Source organism: Ustilago hordei, assembly GCF_900519145.1.
Source record: "Ustilago hordei strain Uho2 genome assembly, contig: UHO2_contig_03, whole genome shotgun sequence".
In the NCBI taxonomy this organism is placed as follows: Eukaryota; Fungi; Basidiomycota; class Ustilaginomycetes; order Ustilaginales; family Ustilaginaceae; genus Ustilago; species Ustilago hordei.
In genome coordinates this window covers 716,720-738,719 of record NW_024545288.1, presented here as the reverse complement: position 1 = coordinate 738,719, position 22,000 = coordinate 716,720, and the positions used below count along the sequence as shown (strand labels likewise).

The window sequence follows — 22,000 nt, the reverse complement described above, 5'->3', positions numbered from 1 at the left end:
CATGTTCCTACCAATCTTGACAAGTTATGCCATAGAGCCATTGATCCTACCAATCTCACTGAACTCTGTCAGAACTCTACTTTTGCCCAATCCACAATTGTTGCACATGAGCTCTTCATATGAATCCATTTCTTCCTGCGCATCTATCCGGTCCTGTGACACAACAATAGAAGGCTTTTACCACAGATCTTGCCAAGATTCATAGTAGTTGCCTTTTACTACAGATTTCGGGTTTCAGGCAAGTGACCTCTGACAGATACCTGGGCTAAGATCTGCCTGCACAGCCAAAGAGGATGCCACTTCCCCAAGGACCATTGCAAGGCCATTTTGCAATTGCATACAACCAAGCTCAAAGCTGGTCACAAGTGGAGCATCCAGCTGGACCAATATGGCAATTGGTACTTCTTTCTTTGCTACAATGTGCCAACAACTGTTGTTCCACAAAAGCAATCTCTGAAGCAGGCCATTGTTGTCAAATCTGTTGATCCTGGCATCAGGACTCCATTTGCTATGTATTCCTCTGATGGCTGCATGCTTGATGTAGGCTCTCAAGACATTGGTATCTGCTTGGAACAACTCTGTTGCTGTAACAACAAGATCCAGCACTGTTGTCATTGGAGATGTCAACTGCACCATCAACAGCTGCTGCCACTGCTGCAAACCACTTCTGATCCTCAATCACCTCAGCAAGCCCAAGCTCAGCCACAGGAAGCCTGCCAACACCAACCAGCCCTGCCATTTGCCTTGTCATCTGTGCAATGCTGCAAGCTTCAAAAGCACTCAAAGAAGGTCCACAAAAAGCTGCAGCAGCTTATCAAGGATCTACATTGCCAGATGGCAAACTATCTAGCAACTGTCATGGGCCTGAATGCTCAAGAAGCAGGAGGGTCACTGGTTCATATGGAAGGAGCACAGGTATCGAAGATCTAGTCGATACCAGTGGAGAGCATGGTCATAGTGCAGTCTCCATGGAGACCATGGACTCCTATGGACTCACATGCAAAGGAGGACCAGGCCCATATGCGAGGAGGGCCAGGCACAGCCACAAGGAGGACCGAGCTCAAAGAAGCATACAGATGGTTACCACTCAGGGGCTCGAGAGACAAGAGCCAAAGGAACTGTCACTGGTCAAAGGAGGAGGAGCAGTGTCGAAGGAGTCGACACAGCTCAAGAGGCACAAGGGTGCCAAGCAAGCAGGATAGCTCAAGGAGGACAGGAGTGGTGCTAGAGGGCCCCCGCCTGTTCAGTACTCAATGAAGAGGGTACTCTCTGGAGAGAGAGCAGGAGCAGCATCGCTGGCGACACTGTGAAGAGGTATATAACCATACCTTCTCATTGTCATGGGCCTGGATGCTCAAGAAGCAGGAGGGTCACTGGTTCATATGGAAGGAGCACAGGTATCGAAGATCTAGTTGATACCAGTAGAGAGCATGGTCGTAGTGCAGTCTCCATGGAGACCATGGACTCCTACAGACTCACATGCAAAGGAGGACTGAGCCATATGCGAGGAGGGCCAGGCACAGCCACGAGGAGGACCAAGCTCAAGGAGCATGCAGATGGTTACCACTCAGGGGCTTGAGAGACAAGAGTCGAAGGATTCGACACCAGGTCATGAGGAGGAGGAGCAGTGTCGAAGGAGTCGACACAGCTCAAGAGGCACAGGGGTGCCAAGCAGGAGAGGCCCCTGAGCAGTACTCGATGAAGAAGGTACTCTCTGGAGAGAGAGAGCAGGAGCAGCATCGCTGGCAATGCTGGGAAGAGGTATATAACCATGCTTTCTCATCATCAAAGGTCGAGTGGATCCTCATCCACTCTACACACCCATCATAACTAGTTATCACTTCAGCATAAGTATATATTAGTTTCAGTCAGCATAGCAGCAATCTATCAAGGTTGCTCCTCATTGTAGTGTGTGTGTTGTATCACCACTCCCTGACATCCAAAGGTGCCCCATAGCAGGTTAGCAGTCTGGATCAAGATAGAACCGAAGGCAGTAGTCCACTGCGGTCTGGGGATCACTTCAAGCATCAAGTCAACACACTGGACACTCGTGTTGATGCCACCAACCTTATCACCAACACCATCAACCTCATCATCATCGACACTCACACCAGACCTTGGTGTCATCATAACCTATGCATTGATATTGATCATGCTGAGCTACCTCTGAACAGAGTGTCCACAGAGGTCAGCCAAAACCTATGATAGTATATACAATGAATGCCACCCACTGTCACTGCACAACTTGATAGTTGCTGAACAACTAGCTTGTTGAGACAGATACCGAGACAATAGCTGTTGCACAGTTTGATAGTCACCAAGTATCTTGACAGACCGACCTGGGTTTCAGGCACGAGACCCCTGACACTCATCATCAAAGGTCAAGTGGATCCTCATCCACTCTACACACACCATAACTAGTTATCACTTCAGCATAAGTATATATTAGTTCCAGTCAGCATAGTAGCAATCTATCAAGGTTGCTCCTCATTGTAGTGCATGTGTTGTATCACCACTACCTGATGTCCGAAGGCAGCCCATAGCAGGTCAGCAGTCCAGATATAGATAGAACCAAAGGCAGTAGTCCACTGTGGTCTGGAGATCACTTCAAGCATTAGTCAGCACACTGGACACTCGTGTTGATGCCACTGAACTACCACCAATGCCACCAACCTTATCACCAACACCATCAACCTCATCATCATCAACACTCACACCAGACCTTGGTGTCATCATAACCTATGCATTGATATTGATTGTGCCAAGCTACCCCTGAACAGAGTGTCCACAGAGGTCAGCTGAAACCTATGATAGTATATACAATGAATGCCACCCACTGTCATCGCGCAATTTGATAGTCACCGAGTATCTCGACAGACCGACCTGGGTTTCAGGCGCGAGACCCCTGACAGCAACCTCATCCAACATTGTGGTCATGCCAAGAATGGAGGTTTGCAAGATTATACAAAGGAAGAATGGGAACTTGCACCAAAACACCTGTTGGAGGCTGCTGGGTTGGGGACACTGCAACTTCATCAACCATTTGCTGGTCAAATGCCATGACATTGCTCATGATCCATGCTATCTGCACAAACATTGGCAGCCAACAGTGCTTCTTATACAACCAGAAGCATATACATCAAAGACCTGCTCTCAGTGTGGCAATCTCAACCAAAGACTAGGTGCAAGTAAACAATTCTGATGCCCAACCTGCCTCAGCAGATTGTGACCACAATGGCACTTTCAATATGCTTATCAAGGCTATCTGTAGGACTCCTCTATCTTCTCAGATGTAGCTTGCATAGCATTATCATGGGGTCCTGCCCCCTCTGAGGTTTAAGTGCAGGGCAGACATGTTTGGCATCTCTGATCTGAATCTCTGCGAAAATGCTGTATCTCTCGTTCGGAACTCGGAAGTGTGTCTGAGCCACGAAAAAATTCAAACCCTGGGAAGAAGAAAAGTGAGAAGTGTCAAGCCAGTAAGTACTGCATGCTTGCCATCAGCTTCTAGTCCGCACCTTTCTCATCACATAAGGATCGTAACACTCCACTCATAACCGAACACGACAAGGTTCTCTGCTTAGGAGAAAAGCAGATCTCCGACTCAGTGGTCTTCTCAGTCGTTCCAAGGTCTTCTTCCTGAGGAGCTGCACTGGTGGCGTCTTCACCAACCCAACTTGTTAAGATGAGGAAGCAGCTGGATCCGCGTATCCCAACCCTCATTCGCAACAATGTTGCACTCAACCACCGATCTTTCTTCGTGATCGTCGGTGACAAGGGCAAAGATCAAATCGTCAACCTCCATTTCCTTCTCTCCCAGTCTCGAGTGCAGTCCCGTCCTAATGTCCTCTGGTGCTACAAGAAAGACCTCGGCTTCACTACACATCGGAAGAAGCGCGAGCAGAAGATCAAGAATGATATCAAGCGAGGTATTCGTGACAAGGGCGAAGGCGACCCGTTCGAGCTCTTTGTCAGTCTCACCGACATCCGATACTGCTATTACAAAGATACTCCCAAGATTCTCGGTCAGACGTACGGTATGTTAATCCTGCAAGACTTTGAGGCGGTGACGCCCAACATGCTCGCAAGGACGATCGAGACAGTGGAGGGTGGAGGTGTGGTCATCTTGCTGCTCAAGACAATGTCGAGTTTGCGACAGCTCTACTCGCTCGGTATGGATGTTCACAGGAGTTACAGGTCGAACGCATCTGACGACGACCCGGTAGCACGATTCAACGAGCGTTTCTTGCTGTCCTTGGGCGCCAACCAGGACACACTCTTGCTCGATGACGAACTCAATGTCCTTCCGCTCAGCAAGGGTAAGGACATCAAGCCTCTTCCGGAAACAAGCACAGGCGCTGGCACCGGTGTCGGCTCCACAGTCCGCAAAGGCAAGGAGCGTGTAGAAGCAGAAGAAGAGCTTGCGGAGCTCAAGGATCAAGTTCGCGAAACAAAGGTCGTCGGCGAAGTCGTTCGACACGCAAAAACGCTCGACCAGGCCAAAGCAGTCCTCACCATCCTCGACATCCTCGCAAGTTCGTCCCTCTCCACCACCGTTGCGTTGACAGCAGCGCGTGGACGTGGTAAGTCGGCTGCACTTGGTCTTTGCATCGCCGCTGCTGTCGTACATGGATACAGCAATATCTTTGTCACATCGCCAAGTCCAGAGAACCTCAAAACGCTCTTCGAGTTCGTCTTCAAGGGTCTCGACGCTCTCGGATACGAGGAGGTTGCCGACTGGGACCTGCAAAGAGGTACTGGTGAATGGAAGGATGTTGTCGTTCGAGTCAACATCTTCCGTGGTCACCGTCAGACGATTCAGTACATCCAGCCACAAGACCACCAGGTGCTTGGTCAAGCCGAGCTCCTAGTCATCGACGAAGCTGCTGCCATCCCGTTGCCACTTGTCCGCAACCTCATGGGACCCTATCTAGTTTTCTTATCGTCCACCATCAACGGCTACGAAGGTACAGGACGCAGTCTCTCTCTCAAGCTCATCCAGCAGCTCCGTGACAACGCTCGAGGTGTTGTCGATGCTTCCAACGCTGAAGACTCGACTGCTTCTTCCAGCAAGTCGGTCCGCAAAGAAGGCAAGAGTGGTCTCAACACGGGTCGTGTTGCAGGCGCTGCGCTCGCTGCCCGCTCGCTCAAGGAAGTCGAGCTCAAAGAGCCCATTCGATACTCGCGTGGCGACAAGATTGAGTCATGGCTCCACCAGTTGCTCTGTCTCGATGCATCTCTCACACGACTCTCTTCTGCCGCGCTCAAGGCCAAGGGCTGCCCTCACCCCTCCTCATGCGATCTATACATGGTCAATCGAGATGCACTCTTTAGCTACCACCCTGCTTCGGAGGTCTTCCTGCAAAGGATGATGGCGCTCTACGTCGCAAGTCACTACAAGAACTCGCCTAACGACTTGCAGCTGATGAGTGACGCTCCTGGTCACCGCCTCTTCGTCCTTTTGGCACCACTCAAGGGCAACGGAGGTGGCTTGCCGGAACCTCTCTGTGTCGTTCAGGTAGCGCTCGAAGGTAACATCAGCCGTGGAGCCGTCCTTAACAGCCTGAGCCGTGGTACCCGAGAAGCAGGTGATCTCATTCCATGGCTTGTTGCTCAGCAGTTCCAGGATGCCGACTTCGCTTCGCTTTCCGGTGCTCGTGTTGTGCGCATTGCTGTCCACCCTGACTACGCTCGTATGGGCTACGGTGCTCGCGCATTGCAGGCACTCGAAGCTTTCTACAGTGGTCAGCTGCTCGACGTCGACAACGTCCGAGACGACCTGGATGATGGCGAGACCTTCGCCGCTGTCCGCGACAAGAAGATCTCAAAGGACGCCAACCTCCTCCAGGGCGACGAGATCCGTGTTCGAGACGCAGCACGCATGCCAGCATTGCTTCAGAGACTCTCGGAGCGTCGACCCGAGCAGCTTGATTGGTTGGGTGTATCGTACGGCTTGACACCACAGCTGTTCAAGTTCTGGAAGAAGGCTGGCTATACACCTCTCTGGGCCCGACAGATTGCTAACGATCTCACTGGAGAATACACCACAGTTCAACTCAAGGCGCTCGACACATCGACATCGACCACTGGTTCGGCTTGGCTGGGATCACTAGCAGCCGACTTCAGAAAGCGCTTCATCTCGTTGCTTTCGTACAGGTTCCGCGAGTTCTCCACCATCACTGCACTCACCGTTCTCGAGGCCGCAACACAAGGAGCTCGTCTCGCACATGCCGATGAAGACGTCTCCTCCACCTCTTCTACATCTGCCCCTCTCAGCGCCGCCGAACTACGCACCCTCCTCACATCCTTCGACATGAAGCGCCTCGACTCGTACTCGAATAACATGGTCGAAATGTCAGTCGTACTCGATCTCCTTCCCACCCTCGCAGCTCTTTACTTCAACAACCGCCTCCGTGCAGTCAGAGAAGATGAAGCTGCAGCATCCGTCATCGACGCTCCCGAGGAAGAGGAAGAGCTTCGCCTATCCGGTCTACAGTCCTCTCTCCTGCTCGCCATCGGTCTGCAGAGAAAGACACCAGATGATATTAGTGCCGAGTTGCGTTTGCCTTTGCAACAGGCCATGGCATTGTTCGTCAAGACAGTGCGTATGCTAGTCAAGTGTCTGCGAAAAGTCGAGAAGAAGGCTATTGCTCAGTCTATGCCTGAGCTTGGGTCGGGTCCCGATGCTCGTGCGCCATTGCGCAACAAGGCAAACGGTGCTGGTGCTGATGAAAGGGATGATTGGACTGCGCTTAAGGGCGACCTTCAGTCTGAGCTGAGAGATGCGGGTAAGGAGTTCTTGGCACACAACAAGCAGGGTCAGGCTCGTGGCGAGCTTGATTATGATGATGAAGACGACGGCGATGAGGACGAGGATGAAGATGAAGATGATGAGGAGGAGGAGGAGGAAGATGAAGAGGACGACGAGGATGAGGAGGATGGTGAAGAGCTTCGAGCAGCCAAGCAGAAGCTCATCGACTCGATGGACTTGGGCAAGTATGCTATCAAGGACGACGGTGCTGATGGTGCCAACTGGGGTCAAGCTGAAGCTGAGGTAGCTCTCATGCTGCGAAAGAACGGCGGTAAAGACTTGAAGGGTTTTAACACCACGATCTCGGTCAAGGGTGCAAAGCGTGAGGCTGAAGAGGCTGAAGCAAGCCCAAAGAAGGGGTCGGACAAGAAGAATGGCAAGACCAAGTCGAAGAAGCAGAAGCGCCGTTAGTCCAGGAATTGTGGCCCGCCGGTCCCCGTTTGCGTTAACACAACTCGGAAAAGCACTGGTTCCTCATCATCAGCATGTTCGTGGTGTATGTGCGAAATAAGTTCTGAATGATGAAGCTGCCTGGATCGAAACAGAGTTGAGCAGCAACTCTCGAAAGGTCTGTCATCATTGTCAGAATGGGCTCACGGTAGCAATACAAGACCTCGGGCTCTGTCGCAGCGAACAAGACCGTTGGAGCGGCAAAAGGCTCGGTCGCTTGCGACTCTATAGCCATGGCCACCGTATGTTCATTCTACTGAGAGGTCAGAAAATAAGGTATTGGTGTGAGAGATGCCGAGGCCAAGCGAGCCTGATGCTCGGCGGAGAAAGGTGCCAGACTGTGATGTAGACCGGGGTGCCGTGTGCAGATGCTATCTCGGCGTCAAGCAACTTTAGCGAGCCGTTGAACGAGTCTGCTGCTGCGTGTCGTGACGGAGATGAGTGAGACAAGAGAGAGCTATGGGGACATTGTGATGCTGCAGGACGTTGTCACAATCAATTGAACGTGATCGAAGAGAAAGGAGCACTTGCATTGACAAGCCGCTAACCAGAGCGTTATCTTGCGTCTGAACGGTTGGACCCTTGATCGGCACCAAATCTGACACATGCTTTTGCGCAGCCTCGCTTCATTCAGGTAGATGGGCTTCAACAATTCAAAAGTCAAATTGGCTCCTTTGCTCAGTGTGATGCTCGACAAGCAGAGCATCCCCAGAGGCTTGCGCAAAGGGTCGGTGCGCAGCCTGGAGCAAGGGTCTGTCTTCTCCTTGAAACAGAAGCACGAAGCACAAGCAGCAGCCTTCGATGCTGCTATGTTAGAGGTCGGGCTGAAGGACAGCTGCTGCATGTGACCCTTTTCTCAAGAAAATGCTTCTTTTTGTTTCGCTTCTTCTTTTTGGCTTTTTCGTCAAAAAGAAAGAAAGAAAGAAAGAAAGAAAGAAAGAGAGAGAGAGAGAGAGAGAGAGAGAGAGAGAAGGAAAGAAAAAAAGAAAGAAAAAAAGAAAGGAAAAAAGAAAGAAAAGAAAAAAAGAAAGAAAAGAAAAAAAAAAAAACTTGGAAAAAGAAAAAGAAAAGAAAAGAAAAAGAAAAGAAAAGAAAAGGAAAAAAAAAAAAAAAAAAAAAACTTGGAAAAAGAAAAAGAAAAGAAAAAGAAATGCTGGGACGGGATTTTGCCAAAATTGATCTGGAAGTCACACGCTGCTCTAGTGCCCTGTGGCCAAAAAAAAAGACGGGCCAGATTAGCATTCTTTTCAATTTTGGTCAGCCTCAGTGAAAAATTGGATATTCAAGTTCATTTTCGGCAGCCCTTTTTGGCTTTTCCCTTTTTGTTTCGATAAACTCGCCCTTTCCTGAGTCGAGGGTAATCCTCTCGCCCCACAATCGGCTGTCCACCCTCCATCCATCCATTCGTCCGCACACCATCCTCGTTGCCGCAGCAGCAACATCCTCGACGCTGTTAACGACGTTTTCGAGGTCATCTCTACGCTCAATACCCGTATCTGTACCCACACAGAGCACTTAATCGCGTTTGACAGGCTCTTTCTCCGAGTTCCGACCAATACCCACTCCCGACTACTTCTCCTACCGACTTGTACTCTCATTCGTGCGCACTTTGCGCCATCATACGCCGCGATAATATGCCATTTCGCATCGAGTATAGTCCTTCAGCTCGCGCTGGATGCAAAGGTCCAAAGCCTTGTGCTGGTACCAAGATAGCAAAGGGAGAGTTGCGTCTTGGAAGTCTCGTCGAGATTCAGGGAAACCAGTCTTTCCAATGGCGACACTGGGGTTGGTGAGTATTTCCTTTTTCAAAAAGCTGTCACACGCGCGCGTCCATTTCCGCACTTGGCAATGTCCTTTCCATTCACTATATAGAGCATCGACTGACACCTGTTGCTTGTTTCATCGTCGCCATCCTCCTTCTCTAGCACTACCCCCAAGATCATTCGCAACATCCAGGAGAAGGAGGGCATCACCGATCCTGCTGACCTTGTAAGTGCGCCACTGCCGGATTTTGGAAATGACGCGTTGATTCTGCAAAAGTGGGCCTTTCTTTTGGCTGACGTCTCCTTTCCGCATCGCTCACCATCTTGTGCTCGCCATCACACACAGGACGGATACGACGAGCTCCTCGACGAAGACAAGGCTCGAGTCGCTCGCGCTTTCATCGACGGCCATGTCGCAAGCGACGATATTCCAGAGTCCGCACGTATTGACCCCAAGGAGGCAGACAATGCGGACCAAGCCGCTGCTGCCGCAACCGTTCTCCCGTCCTCGGCATCTGCCGAGACTCAGCCCAAAATGAGAGGGTACGTATAACCATGACACCAAAACAGACACTAAGAGTTCTCATACTGACGATATTCTGTATCTTATTCTCTTCATCCCAGTCGTCCCTCGAAAGCCTCACTCCAAGCCTCTGCCGCTGGTGCACCACCTGCTACTCCTCCGAGTGTGCCTGCATCCAGCGTTCCCAACGGCCTAGCTGCCCCAGATGCTGCTGCCGGATCGACACCCAAGAGGAAGCCTGGTCGGCCTCCCAAGGACGCTGCTGCTGCTGCTGCTCCCGCCGCCGTTCCTACTCCCTCGCCTCTTCCTCCTGCTCTGACTCCGCCCGTGCCTCAGCCCGCTGTCGCCGATGTGTCTCCCACCAAGAAGAGAGGTCGTCCTGCCAATTCGCAGGCTGCCACGCCACCTCCACCTCCGCAGCCAGCAGCTCAGGCCCCCCTCGTACCTGTAGACACTCCTCAGCCTGTGCAGAAAAAGCGAGGACGACCTCCCAAGTCCGCTGTTCCTGCAGCCCCTGCCCTCGCGCCCGTCGCTCTCCCCGCATCCGTTGCTCCTCAAGAACACAGTCCTCCTCCTGCCAAGAAGCGGGGTCGTCCCAGTAAAGCATCTCTCGTTGCTGCAGCAGCTGAAGCCGCCACCGCCTTCCCAGCTCCATCGCAGATGCCCGTTGCAGGACAGGGTTTGCCTTTTGCCATCTTCGGAGACGCACCTTCACCTCAGCCCAAGAAGCGCGGTCGTCCGAAGAAGGAAGCTGCTGCTGCTGTTCAGCCAAGTCCCAGCGCTCAACACCCTATTCCTGGATCGCAGCCAGCATACATCTCACCCGTGGCTCCTGTTGATCCTAGCCCAGCTGCAGCTGCAGGCGCTCCTCCGGCTAAGAAGCGTGGCCGACCGAAGAAAGAGGTCGACCCTGTCGCTGCCAATGCGGCCAGTGCAGCCAGTCTTAACCGAGTGACGACACCTCCTCTTCCACGTGCTACCATTCCTCCTCAGCCTGCGGTTCAGACTTCTCCTTCGGCTCCGCCTAGCTCAGGCAAGAAGCGTGGCCGTCCTCCCAAGGAAAAGACTGAGGGTGAAGAGGCGGCCAAGCGTCCCCGAGGACGACCGAAGAAGGCTGATGCCGCCGCCGCTGCCGCACCCGCTCCTGTCCCGCAGCCTGTTGCGCCTCTCGCTCCGGTCCCTCAGGCAGCTGCTCCGGCTGCTTCGGTTTCTCCGGCAAAGAAGCCTACCGGTAGGCCGAAGAAGAACCCTCAGGACTGAGCTTTCCAAGAAGCGTTTCTTAAAATTAATTCTAACCGTTCTCGATGCGTGGTACGACTCGCCTCCGAAGTCTCGATCTGTATTTTCACCAATCTGTACTATCAGCTGTAATGTTCCCATGAATTTAGGTGCGTTCTCCAATATTCATGGCGACAGGTCGTTTGTGTCGTAGCGCCTGGTCACTGAAGTCTTGCTTCCTGCGTGAGAACAAGAGCGAGAAAGTCGCGGGTGAGGTTGTCGGTGGACAAGGCTTTGAAAGAATCAGTGCATACCCAAGAACGTTGTCATCGCCACCGAAGCATGGAGATGTTGAAGTTTGGGTCCCGATAACTGGCGATCGGGGAGAGTCTAAGTACGATGTCACTGCTGCTAAAAGACAGAAACATATATACTCAATTGACTGAAAGAACGTGGTGAGAGCCTAGTGCTGTCAGCTTGATATATATACATATGGGTGGCACATGCCGAATGTGCGAGTTGCTATACTTAATCATCCAGCCTGACAACGAGCGGGACTTGGTTGTACCCGATCTCTAGTGAAATCGGTTATCCTCAATCTCTGATCAGATCGGTTATCTAACCGGATCGGCTCTGCCTGATCTCCGATCAGATCGGCTCTGCGTCATCCTTTAGCGTCTCACTGGATCGTAATCTTCAGCACGCCAAGGCAAGGAAGTGCGATTGGGCAGAGAGGGAAAGGGAAGACCCTTCCTTCTTGATTTGACTTTTGGCACACGCTCACACACGATCTCGCACAGAGACAGACACGCAGTTCCGAATTGCGACGCAACACCCTTACGTGTACACGCAACAAGCTGCATCACTCTGCTTAGCAGTTCGAAGGTCTGCAAGGTCAGCCACCCAGCTTGTTCCCCACCCCCCCCCCCACTCAACCACACTCCTTTCCTCTTTCCTCATCTCCTTCTCATCATCACCTTTCTCACATCAAGGTTCGCCGCCCACCCGCTGCTGCGAACCAGAACTTTTGCACTTCTCTTGGTCCGCATTGGCTTGGTGCTCTTGTCCTTCTTTCGTACTCACCTTCGTTTCACCCAAATCTTTCGCCCTGAGCTACTTGGCCTGTCCCGACTCGCCCCACTCTCGCATCACCTAGCCTGGATCTTGACCGCTGTCTCCATCTCCTGTTCGGCATTGCTATAGACTGGCCATCATCCCTCTCCATTTCTCGACGGAAGCATCTTTCGTGACCACATCAGCTCCTCTCGCCGCTCGGTCCTTCTGCTCTTCGCTCTGAAACACACTCGGAAGCTCTCGTCGACCCTTCTTATCTATCCCAGGATTGTCCCTCAGTCTCTTCAGCTAATCGTCAGCATTTGCAAGTAGTCTAGCATCGTCTATATAACCTGATACATCGCCTCAACTCCTCAGCATTTACCCTCCACCTCAATCTCATACACGCACACTCATCAAGACACACAATCTCTCCTTTCACACCCTGTCTCTGCTCGTATCTGGGCTCTGAACTTTGGTTCTTCCAATAAAGTCCCTACAATCCCCTGTTTAACATCTCACATTATCACGATAGACCTTACACCACTCGACAATAGTAAGTGATTTCCGTTCTTCATTCAACTCACTGCCTGCGCACCCTACTGACAATGCTTCTCTCCTTCTTACCTCGCTTTTTTTCTCGAATCTTATTCAGCCTTAGCTATCAAGCTGATACAGTCTCTCCATCGAAGATTGATTGATTCACTGATCTCGCCATGAACCGTCAAGACAATCATCATGATCTCAATGCGGTGAGCAACCGTCTCGCTGCTCAGACCGACCATTTGCAGGGCCGCCTGCAGCAGCAGCTCAACCTCAGTGGTGTTGGCCAAGCTCGCAACATGTTCGCTTCTCGACCCGCTGGTCTAGCAAGTCTTGGTGAAGATGCCGAAAGCACCTCCGACGCCGCTCATTCGTTTCAGCCTCAGTCCACTTTCCCTCGTCAGGGTGGCCCTCGTTTTGCAGACAACGCAGCTTTCCAAAGCGCCATGGCTCGCCACTCCAACCAGCCCGGCAATGCAAACAATGCATCTTCGGCTGACTTCCGCGCCAACTTGTCGCATCAGCGTCAGTTGAGCCTTCAGAGTCGATTTGCCGATCTTGGCTACAATGTTGGTTCCGGTCTCGGAAACACTCCCAGTGAGGCCGATGACATGACCGACGATGGTGCCAGCTCCGTCGGTTACGGTGCATCGGCCTTCGATCCCACCCGAGGTCAGCGAGGACACGCTTCCGATTTCAGCTTCGGCTCTGCCGGCAACGGCTCTCATCGACGCACTGGCAGCGAAATGAGTGGCTTGCTCTCCAACAGGGATGGTCATCCACCTGCAGCTAGTGTTGATGGTAATGCCAACTCGCTCTCGGCCCAGAGTCAGATGCTGGCAGAGCAGCAGCTCGCACTGCAGCAGCAGATCGAGATGCTCCAGCTCCAACAGCAGCAACTCATGCAGACCGGTACCGGCAGCGCTGGTAGCCCTCTCAACGGCGCCCACCACGGCTTCGGTGGGCATCGCAGAATTCAGAGCCACGCTCCTCGCTCCGGTCCTATGGGTAGCTTCTCGACCGGCACCTCCTTCAACGGCGGTCTCAACAACTTTGCTACTCCTGCCCAGCCTGCTCCCCAGCCTTCCAATCTTCCTCGAGGCCACGGTCGCCGTCATTCGGTCAATGTGGTCAACAAAGCCAACCAGCAACAGCAGCAACAGCAGCAACAGCAACTTCAGCAGCACCGCCATTCGGATGCGCACCAAACCCTTCAGCAGCAACGCGAGTCTCCCAATTCAGACGCCATGCAATCTTCCGGTCCTGTCATGCAGTCCAACCCTGACTTCTCTTTCCCGAGCACTGCCAGCGCCCTGCGCACTGCACAGGCTGCCTATCAGCCCTCACAACCTACTGTCGGTCATTACAGTCGCCCCTCTGCTCAGCTAACCGACCTCTCTCCGGACTACCTTATGGCTGGAGGTGGTCTTGTCAGCTTGAACTCTCTTGGCATGGGTGGTTCCATGAACGATCTCGCCGATGGTTTCGGCGGTCATCGTAGTGGTCACGGTCGTGGCAACAGTATCCAGTGGCGAATGAACGGCGGCGCACAGGCTGCTCCTCAGCCCGTCGACCTTGCACAGGCTCAGGCTCATCTGGCCATGCTCCACCAGTTCCGTGAGTCAGCTGCCATGACTGGTCACTACCGTGCACCCTCCATCGGTGGCGCCTTCAATGCCATGGGTGGCTTTGGCGGCAATCAGTTTGGTGGCGGCATGGGCGGACCCGGTAGCGGACCTGGGGCTGTTCAGCGCAAGGCTCTCTTTGGCAACTACCTTCCTCAAGGCACCCTCCCTACACTACTTGCTCACGGCAAGATTGTCGTCGGCGTGCTTCGCATCAACAAGCGCAACAGGAGTGACGCCTACGTCACTACCGAGGTGCTTGACAGCGATATCTTCATCAGCGGTTCCAAGGACCGCAACCGTGCTCTTGAAGGTGATCTTGTCGCCGTCGAGCTGCTTGACCCTCTCGAGGTCTGGAATATCAAAAAGGAGAAGGAGGATAAGAAGAAGCGCAAGGAAGAGCAGAGCGGCCAGTCGTCTCGCAAGCCCGACAAGGCCAAGGATGACCTTGAGGTGGAAGGCGCTCAGCTTCGACTCATCGAAGACGAGGAAGAGACTGAGCAGAACCCACCTCAGCTTGCTGGTCACGTTGTCGCCATTGTTGAGCGCTCGCCTGGTCAGCTATTCTCGGGTACCTTGGCGATGCTTCGCCCTTCCTCTGCTGCTACCAAGGAGAAGCAGCAAGCCGAGCGCGTCCAGCGCGATGGCCCTGGCGCCCTTGCACCTGAAGTCAAGCCTCGTCCCAAGATCATCTGGTTCCGTCCCACCGACAAGCGTGTGCCGCTCATCGCCATCCCTGCTGACCAGGCTCCTGAGGACTTCTGGGCCGAGGAAGGCCAAGAAAGCTTCAACAGTCGTCTCTTTGTTGCTTGCATCAAGCGATGGCCAATCACTTCGCTCCACCCCTTCGGTGCTCTCGTCGAAGAGATCGGTGTCATCGGCAACGTCGAAGCCGAGACTCAAGCTCTTCTCAAGGACACCCTCAGCTCGGCCACTGAAGTTTTCTCCGAGGGCGCTCTCAAGTGCCTGCCCCCTATGCCGTGGAAAATTCCCGAGAGGGAGTACGAGACTCGCAGAGATTTCCGTTCGCTCCGCGTCTTCACCATTGATCCTGAGACGGCCAAAGACCTCGATGATGCCGTTCACGTTGTCCGTCTCGGTAACGGTCAGTATGAAGTCGGTGTTCACATTACCGATGTTTCCCACTTTGTCAAGCTGGGCTCTAGTCTCGATCGCGAGGCTCGCAAGCGCGGTACTTCAGTCTATCTCGTTCAGCGCGTCATTCCCATGCTTCCTCCCACCCTCAGCGAAGAGCTCTGCTCGTTGGTGCCTGGCGTAGAGCGACTCACCTTCTCCGCGGTGTTCACCATGAACAAGGACGCTCAGGTGATCAAGAGCTGGTTCGGCAAGTCGGTCATCAGGTCGTGCGCCCAGCTCGCCTATGCCGATGCACAGAAGGTCATCGAGGGCGGTGAGCTACCCAAGGACAAGATCAAGGAGCACAAGTCCAACGAGATCGCCGATGACATTCTCATTCTGCACAAGCTCGCTCAGAAGATGCGCGCTCGTCGCTTCGAAACTGGTGCTCTTCGTATCGACAACGTCAAGCTTAGCTTTAGGTTGGACGAGAACGGACTGCCCACCGACGCCAGCATTTATTCTAGCTATGACGCTCACAGGCTCATCGAAGAGTTCATGCTTCAGGCCAACATGGCTGTTGCTCAGCAGATTGCTGCTGGTCTTCCTGATCTTGCGCTGCTTCGTCGTCATGAGAAACCGCTTGACCGTCGTCTTGAGGGCTTCTTGAGCCGAGCCAAGTCGATGGGCTACGAGATCGACATTTCTTCTGGTGGTGCTCTCCATCGCAGCTTGAGGGAGATCAAAGATGACAACGCTCGACAGGCGCTGCAAGCCCTTGTGACCAATGCCATGATGAAGGCCAAGTACTTCTGCACTGGTATGGTCGACATTGCCAAATACCACCACTACGCACTCAACGTTCCTCTCTACACTCACTTCACCTCTCCCTCCCGTCGATACGCCGACTTGATGGTTCACCGTCAGCTCGAAGCTGTGCTTGCCGACCAAGACAAGTTCCCCTTCGATCGCGAGACCATGGCCAAGATCGCTCAGCAGTGCAACGTCAAGAAGGACGCCGCCAAGCTCGCCCAGGAGCAGAGCGCTCATCTCTTCCTTTGCTTGCTCATTCACGATCTTACCCTGCGCTACGGTCCTGTTGTTCGTCCGGCCACCGTTATGGGTGTGCTCGACGCTGCTTTCGACGTGATCGTCCCCGAGTTCGGTATCGAGAAGCGTGTTCACGTCGACCAAATGCCGATCGAGAACCACATCTACGACGATTCGCAGCACGCACTCAACATCTACTGGAAGGACAACGTCGATGTTATTGCTTGGCTTGCTGAGACGTCGGATGACGTTCACGTCAAGAAGCTGCAAGAGGTAGCTCAACAGCATGCTATGATGGAGTTGACTTCTCAATCTCAAACCGACGAAGCAGCTCTCTTCGATGATGAAGATGGAGAAGAGACCAGTACAGCTGAGTTGATTCGACAGCACAATGTTGAGGCAGCAAAGGAAAGCCAGCAGAGAGCAAAGAGTTTGCAGAAGTCAGCGTTGAAGTTTGACGGTGTAGATGAAAGTGGTAGGGGAGAGAGAAGGCAGAAGATTAAAGAGTTGATGCAGGTTCCGGTGATTGTTACTAGTGATATAAGCAAGTCTCCTCCTGTGTTGAAGGTCTTTTCGGTCAATCCCTTTGCTCAGGGGAGTCATGGTAACAGTTAGTAGCCTGCACAACTAGACAGAGCGATGGGATCTGATAAAAGGTCGCCCCCTCATACCTCGTCTAAACAACAAACACTGTATAAAGCATTTTCACGTTCCCACGTCACAACTACACAAGCAAAGCATACATCCTCCCCTTCACTCAGATACATCATCCATCACTCTTGTTCAGTATCGTTTTAGTTTGTTTTGCACATGATTCCAAGTTCAATGATCACGAAGTAGAGCCATCCTTAATCGTGTGCGAGTATCTCTGCTCGAACGAGGTTGTGGATGCCAGTGAAGATTGTGTCGAAGACTCGCCGCGATGCTCGATGACTTGCACCTGCCTGCGATGAAATGCGGACGCTCGAGAAGCTGGGGGGAGGCCGGCTCCGACCTGACCAGTCGAGCGCAGCCGGTTGCATCTTGGCTAGGACTGGCTTGAGTTCGTATGAGTCCAGTGCTGAGACCGTAGCTCATCATTCATTTTTGTCAGGCAGAACGTCCTTTCACACACAATCACGAAGTCACAAACAGGATGGTGATTTGGGGAAGGGGAATAGATATCAAGGTAGGTAGAGGACTACAGAAGAGGAAGGAATTCGATACATTGATCAAACACGATTTGCTCCTCCAAGACGCAAGGCCGAGTCAAACTGAAATTCTCCCCCATCTGGTCATCAAAGTTAGTGGAAGGAGACACCTAGTATTCAAGGTCCTCCTCACCAACATCGACCGAGTCAAGACCGACCTCCTCGTAGTCCTTCTCGAGAGCAGCCAGGTCCTCACGAGCCTCGCTGAACTCACCCTCCTCCATACCTTCACCGACGTACCAGTGAACGAAGGCACGCTTGGAGTAAAGCAAGTCGAACTTGTTGTCCAAACGACCCCAAGCGCCTGCAATAGCAGTGGTGTTGGCCAACATGCAAAGCGAACGAGAAACCTTGGCAAGGTCACCACCGGGAACAGTGGTAGGAGGTTCGTTGCAGATACCAATCTTGAAACCGGTAGGGCACCAGTCGACGAACTGGATGGTGCGCTTGGTCTTGATGGTAGCAACGGCCGAGTTGACGTCCTTGGGGACGACGTCGCCACGGTAGAGCAAGCAACAGGCCATGAACTTACCATCACGAGGGTCAGCCTTGACCATCTGGTTACCCTTCTCAAAGGAGGAGAAGGTCATCTCAGCAACCGAGTTCTGCTCGTGACCAGCTTTGGCAGCCGAAAGAATAGGAGCGTAGGTGGCGAGAGGGAAGTGGATACGAGGGAAAGGAACCAAGTTGACCTGGAACTCGTTAAGGTCGACGTTGAGCGAACCATCAAATCGGAGCGAGGCAGTGATGGACGAGACGACCTGGGCAATGAGCCTGTTGAGGTTGGTGAAACCGGGCGAGGCAATGCCGAGCTTGGTGCGGCAGATGTCGTAGATGGCCTCGTTGTCAACCATAAACGAACAGTCCGAGTTCTCAAGGGTGGTGTGGGTGGTGAGAACCGAGTTGTAAGGCTCAACGACCGAAGAGCTCATCTTAGGGGAAGGGTAGACGGAGAATTCCAACTTGGCCTTCTTACCGAAGTCCTGAGCAAGACGCTCAAGGAGGAGCGAACCGAAACCGGAACCGGTACCACCACCGAACGAATGGAAGACGAAGAAGCCCTGGAGACCGGAGCAGGCATCAGCGAGCTTGCGAACACGGTCGAGGGTCTGGTCGATAAGCTCCTTACCGACAGTGTAGTGACCACGGGCGTAGTTGTTGGCGGCATCCTCCTTACCAGTGACGAGGGTCTCGGGGTGGAAGAGAGAACGGAAGGTACCGGTGCGGACCTCGTCAACGACGTTGGGCTCCAAGTCGACGTAGATGGAACGGGGGACATACTTTCCGCTGCCGGTTTCGCTGAAGAAGGTGGAGAAACCGTCATCGTTCTCGGAAGGGCTGCCCTCGAGGATGCGACCATCAGGGCTGAGACCGTGCTCGGCAAGGTAAAGCTCCCAGCAGGCGTTACCGATCTGGATACCGGCCTGACCGACGTGAAGGGAAAGAACCTCACGCATGTTGTTGGAAGTTGTTTAGGGGCTGAGAGTGGTGCAGTTGAGGGGAACAAGGCGGAAAAGGCGATGATGAGCTACTGTGGGATGCGATCAAAGGCCTTGTGTTGTGGCTTCATCGGCGTCAGACAGCTCGAGCGAAGGCCACATTGTGCAAATGGTACTTACGATTAGGTGAAGGAGTCAAAGAGGAGGAATGTAGGTGCGCTCAGAAGTAACGTAGAGCGAAGATGTCTTGATGGTGGTGATGAGGATGAGATCGTCGTGGCGACGACGTTGAAGTGCGAGCGAGCACAGGCGGAGGCGCAGTGTGTGTGTGTTGGACTAGCAGACTTGCGAACGGTCTCTGTTTCTCTGCTGGTCTTTGCTGGGTGTTGCCCAGGCGAGCCTGCGTGTGTGTGAGTGCGCTTTTGCGAATTTCCAAGCTTTGAGTTGAGGCTTGTGTCTGTGTTTTCTCCTTCTCTACTCGGCGGCAGCGACCAACACCAATTCAAATTGCAGAGCAAATTCACCATTTTTGAATTCAGATTTCAGGGGTTGAAATTGTGACAGTGCGCGCTCCGTGTGACTTTGGAGAGGAAGACGGTGTTGGTCGCGAATTTGTTCAAATTTTGTGTGATCTTAGAGAATGCACGCGCGACAGTCACAGGCGCGTCATTCGCACGTACCAAAAGACAGTCGATGTTAGGCCGGTTACAAGCGTCACGTGCCTCGCCTCAAACCTTCTCAGCGCCTCCCGTCAAACAAGCCTCACCATCATACCTGTAAGACAGAGCACAGAGGAGGTCATTGTCAGCGGGATACTTGTTGCAATGAAGTTTATCAAGATGCATGCAAGCAGATTCAAGAAGGCAGAGGGCGAAGGGTGCCGGATAGCTTGTCACTCTGTGTGAGGGCACGAGCGCAAAATGCACCGCTTGTGGTTGGCTCACTACGGGAAGGAATTGTCGGTTAGGCAGCCCAGCCCAGATGGGAGACAATTAGGGGGTTTCAGTTATCCACAGAGTTTTGAAAACACATTACTTTGAAAATATGTTTGGGTCCAATTTTTAATGCCCCAAGAAACTGCAAAGGCCTGTAACACTTGCATCTTGAAGTTTCACTTGACTCAGCTGGTAAAGGCAATTGCCAATTCCCTACACCAGGTAAAGAACAAAGTGATCATATCAGACATTGTTGAGCACTATACTGAACATTGCCAAAACCTTTGATTGAAAAGCTAAAGCAAACAGCTTACATCACACCTGTTCTAATTGCTGTCTTCTGCAAGCCTCATGCCATCAGTCCTGTCTCTCCTGCCATTTGGTGAAGGCCAATGTTGTCATTCCCATCCTTTGAGATTCTGCTGTTTGCTGAAGAAAACGATCTGATAAGGCACGAAAGGTGATGTAAGTCGACATAGCGAGAGATCGATCAGATCGGGTAGAACAGATCTGATGATGAATCAGACAAAGACAATCTGATTGTAGATCATCTGGAGCCAATACAATCATTTTGAGCAAGAACATTCATAGAAGGCTTCTATGGCAGATTTCAGCAAGAATAACAACAGAAGGCTTTTACAACAGTTCTCGCCAAGATTAGTTGTAGTTGCCTTTTACCACAGATTTCGGGTTTCAGGTGCATGACTGCTGACACTATGTTCTGCCTTGACATGAATGTGGGAGAGGGATTAGTTGAAGTAATGGAGATTTCTGCTCTTTGCTACTGCAGTGTTGCTGTATGGTCCAACCATGTAGCTGGAGTAGCCATAACCAGCATCAACCTGTCACAGGGTCAGAAGGATAGTGCAAGAGAGTGCACCAAATTGATCAATGGCAGTCATGGGAATGTCGCGCAACAGAGCAGTATATGAAGGGTGTGCAATGGATCAATATATGAAGGGAGTGCCAGATTGATCAGCACCAAACCATTGGGGATCAACGAGATTAATCACACTGGCAGTGCATATGAATTACGAGATTGATCAAACCCTGGGTTCCAGATTAATCTCATCGGGGATTGGTCGGAATTGTAAGCGGTCGTGCACCAGAGACTAGTTTTGGGTTTTATTTGTTCAGTATAGATGAGGTTGATTGAGTAAGGTCTACTTGATATGTTTCACCTAAATGTAACCAAGCATCACCACCTGGTAAGTCTCGACTGACTGCCTTGAACACTCCATTCAGAGGTTGCATGGCATGAACATTGTTTGTTGGTGAGTGGGTGATACACCCTCTCCTACAGTACAAGTGTTTGTAGTACTGTTGATAATGCTCTTGGATGTCATCTGGACCACAATATGCTAATCACCTACAGAGGACAGGAGTTACTGGATCACAGGTGTGAATCACCACCTACAATAACTGACTGGACTGCTAGTGTTGAGCAACACCACCTACAGCAAGGGACTGGACTGCAAGTGTTGAAGAACACTGCCTACAGTTGTTGACTAACAGTGATACAACACACATGTTGAGAGTCATTGCAAGAGCACTGCTATTGCAATGGTACATAACTGAGTAAGTAAAGTAGATAGAGTAAGTAGTATAGTATAGAGTGGATGGGGATCCACTTGTATGCTATGGTAGAATGAGAGTATTTATGCATTCGATTGGTGTTGCCCACAACACCTATCCTGCTCCTCTTGAGGGGCCTTTGTCCCCTGTTTGACACTGTCTTGTCCTGCTGGCATCAATCCCATTGGTACTGTGCCCCTACCATTTGCACAGCATAAGGGTTATGCAACACTGCCCTCTTGCCTTCATGCTCTCCTTCTGCCTGATGATGTGTGATGCCCCCTTTCAACACAGCTCCTTCCCAACTTTATCTTGTGAATCCCTTTAGCCACTTGTTGAACCTCATGATCAAACCCCTTGGTCATGTGGTCACTTCGGCACAGCTCCTTCTTGACTTTGTCTTGTGAATCCCTTTAGCCACTTGTTGAACCTCATGACCAAACCCCTTGGTCATGTGGTCACTTCGATGCAGCTCCTAGTACTTGCTCGTATCGGCTGACTAGTTGAGAGCATGAAGGAAAGAGGGCAGTGTTGCATAACCCTTATGCCATGCAAATGGTAGGGGTGCAGTACCAATGGGATTGATGCCAGCAGGACAAGACAGTGTCAAACAGGGGACAAAGGCCCCTCAAGAGGAGCAGGATAGGTGTTGTGGGCAACACCAATCGAATGCATAAATACTCTCATTCTACCATAGCATACAAGTGGATCCCCATCCACTCTATACTATACTACTTACTCTATCTAC

The 22,000-nt window shown here is 52.1% G+C and overlaps 5 protein-coding genes across 5 annotated transcripts; 3 read left to right on the top strand and 2 right to left on the bottom strand.

The window, feature by feature from the left end:
- Positions 1-1,887: 1,887 nt before the first annotated feature.
- UHO2_01855 (uncharacterized protein) lies at positions 1,888-2,928 on the bottom strand (the record flags this gene model as incomplete). The annotated part of the gene is made up of 6 exons (XM_041559292.1): positions 1,888-2,133; positions 2,232-2,295; positions 2,413-2,417; positions 2,520-2,605; positions 2,716-2,772; positions 2,838-2,928. 6 exons carry the CDS (start codon positions 2,926-2,928, stop codon positions 1,888-1,890), a joined length of 549 nt encoding a protein of 182 aa, XP_041415226.1.
- Positions 2,929-3,685: 757 nt separating this feature from the next.
- On the top strand, positions 3,686-7,222 carry UHO2_01854 (uncharacterized protein; the record flags this gene model as incomplete). Its single annotated transcript, XM_041559291.1, has 1 exon — positions 3,686-7,222. The coding sequence occupies one exon, from the start codon at positions 3,686-3,688 to the stop codon at positions 7,220-7,222; it is 3,537 nt and encodes a 1,178-aa protein (XP_041415225.1).
- A 1,673-nt stretch (positions 7,223-8,895) lies between these two features.
- UHO2_01853 (uncharacterized protein) lies at positions 8,896-10,807 on the top strand (the record flags this gene model as incomplete). The annotated part of the gene is made up of 4 exons (XM_041559290.1): positions 8,896-9,050; positions 9,187-9,250; positions 9,371-9,528; positions 9,649-10,807. 4 exons carry the CDS (start codon positions 8,896-8,898, stop codon positions 10,805-10,807), a joined length of 1,536 nt encoding a protein of 511 aa, XP_041415224.1.
- Positions 10,808-12,534: 1,727 nt separating this feature from the next.
- UHO2_01852 (uncharacterized protein) lies at positions 12,535-16,728 on the top strand (the record flags this gene model as incomplete). The annotated part of the gene is made up of 1 exon (XM_041559289.1): positions 12,535-16,728. One exon carries the CDS (start codon positions 12,535-12,537, stop codon positions 16,726-16,728), a length of 4,194 nt encoding a protein of 1,397 aa, XP_041415223.1.
- A 685-nt stretch (positions 16,729-17,413) lies between these two features.
- UHO2_01851 (alpha tubulin) lies at positions 17,414-18,760 on the bottom strand (the record flags this gene model as incomplete). The annotated part of the gene is made up of 1 exon (XM_041559288.1): positions 17,414-18,760. One exon carries the CDS (start codon positions 18,758-18,760, stop codon positions 17,414-17,416), a length of 1,347 nt encoding a protein of 448 aa, XP_041415222.1.
- Positions 18,761-22,000: the final 3,240 nt, after the last annotated feature.